This window comes from Anarrhichthys ocellatus, unplaced genomic scaffold (genome assembly GCF_004355925.1).
Source record: "Anarrhichthys ocellatus isolate YVR2014 unplaced genomic scaffold, GSC_Weel_1.0 scaffold7746, whole genome shotgun sequence".
Lineage (NCBI taxonomy): Eukaryota > Metazoa > Chordata > Actinopteri > Perciformes > Anarhichadidae > Anarrhichthys > Anarrhichthys ocellatus.
Window position 1 is genome coordinate 1 of NW_022287720.1, and position 2,108 is coordinate 2,108.

At 39.9% G+C, this 2,108-nt stretch overlaps 1 protein-coding gene across 1 annotated transcript; it reads left to right on the top strand.

The window, feature by feature from the left end:
- Positions 1–381: 381 nt before the first annotated feature.
- LOC116380567 (E3 ubiquitin-protein ligase TRIM11-like) lies at positions 382–2,101 on the top strand (the record flags this gene model as incomplete). The annotated part of the gene is made up of 2 exons (XM_031842470.1): positions 382–605; positions 1,497–2,101. A coding segment is annotated over exon 2 (596 nt), but the record flags the coding sequence as incomplete, so codon positions are not given.
- Between the last annotated feature and the right edge of the window lie 7 nt (positions 2,102–2,108).

Here is a 2,108-nt window from a genome sequence, read left to right on the forward strand (position 1 = left end):
ATGTTAGTGCATGTGAGCGTGCCTGACTGGTTAGCTCCAGGCTATTTCTTTTTTTTGCTACCATCCCAAAAAATAATTTCAACCGCTCTGAAGTCAATCAGAAATTCTAAATGTTGGACTGTTATAGTCATTATTTTGTGCATAAAAAAGGAAATAAAAGATTTTATTTTTATTGATTGAAACACATCTCATCATTATTATTTATACTGATATATAATAATGAGCTTAGAGCTCGTGTTAGGAAGTTACACAGCTCATAATTCATCTCTAATATCTGTTTTATATTAACGTGAAAACATCTCCTTCAAACTACTGGATTTATTCTAGTTTATCACCAAAACTACATTTTACAGATTACACGTGAACACATCATGATAACGTTATAATGAACCTTCACTGCTTTGTCTCAGCCAGCAGAGAATTTACAAGAACAAAGAAACAAGCTAAACATCTATGGCCTGAGTCCACGTAGTCTTCTTCGTAGGTGAAACTCGAGCTCAAGAATTTCTATTATTTCGTGTCTTTTCAGCTGTTTGCACACCGAAAGGTTGACGCATACCGAACCGATTGTCTTGTACCGAACAGGTACCCATCCGTACCTTCAGGTTATTATGAATGAATCATATACATCGCTGTTGATCGAAATAGGGATCAAGAATAATCACAATATATCACAATAAAACTGTTGCAAGTTAGTTAGTTTCTTAATTAATCATAGGTGTGTTTTAGGCGTAACATGATTCAAACCAATCATAGTGTCATCTACCACTCTGCTATTTAAATCGTGGATTCAGCTCATTGGAGAAGCCAGCGATTTTCTGCAGTAAACAACTATAAATTGAAGCAGAATATTTCGTTAAATAAATAAAAAAATTTAGATTATTATTTTATTTTCAATAAAGTTTGACTTTTGGAGTTCAGAACGCTAAAGTCACACAAGTCAGAAACAATCCTACTCAGCCACCACTGGAATCTAATTGTACAAACAGTTTAACACTGATACTATTAGAGGACCCTGATCTTTACCTGCACCAGTGCAGAAACACTGTGTTTAAACACAATGAATACACACGCTAAACAAAAAGCTCCGCAGCATTCACATATTGATATTCATAGTTGGCTATATGTCGCTGTCCATTGATGGCGGGTGCTGAATTAATGTTGCCATGACATATTGTGAAGGGAGAGACGGGACAGGTATGTGGTCCTCGGCCGGTGGACCCTCTGCCTCCGCCGTCCCCCAATCCTCTCCTCACACCAGGCGCACAGATGGGCACAAATACTTACACAATGTGGGCGCTGGGCATGAAAATGACAACTGTGTCGAGAGGAAACTTGCAATGACTTGCTCTGCACTTTTAACAGAGGTGTTTTTCCCCCAACAGCATTAATGATGATTTTCCTTATATTCCACTGATCCTAGTTTGATTTTATTAAACAAACAATCAAAAGTTATGTAATAACAGTTTTGTTTTTGTCACACTTGTTGTCTTCAGAGTGTAGATATGTCTGCTGCCAGCTGTCTGCTGACTGAAGATCAGTTTCTGTGCTCCATCTGTCTGAATGTGTTCACTGATCCAGTCACCATACCATGTGGACACAACTTCTGTAAAACCTGCATCACTCAACACTGGGATATTGATGTCCCTTATCAGTGTCCAAACTGTAAAGAGGTGTTCAACTATAGACCTGAGCTGCGGGTCAATACTTTCATCTCTGAGATGGCTGCTCAGTTCAGACAGTCAGCTCAACAGAAAGCCAGCAGCAGCAGCTCAGAGCAACAAGCTGCCAAACCAGGAGAAGTTCCCTGTGACGTCTGCACTGGAACCAAACTGAAGCCCTGGATGCTCTACCTGTTGGGTCTGATGTGTGTTTTCATGCTCTGGATAGCTTTAGACCACAAAACACAGGTTGTTGTTCTACTGAAGGAAGAATACGAAGGAACGAAGGCCGAGCTGGAGAGGACAAAGACTGAAATCCAGCAGATGATCCAAGAGAGAGAAATAATGATTTATGAGATGAAACACTCAGTGGAGCTCAGTGAGGAAGATGCAGACAGAGAGATAGCAGATGGTGTTCAGGTCTTCACCGCTCTGAAGGAGTCTGTT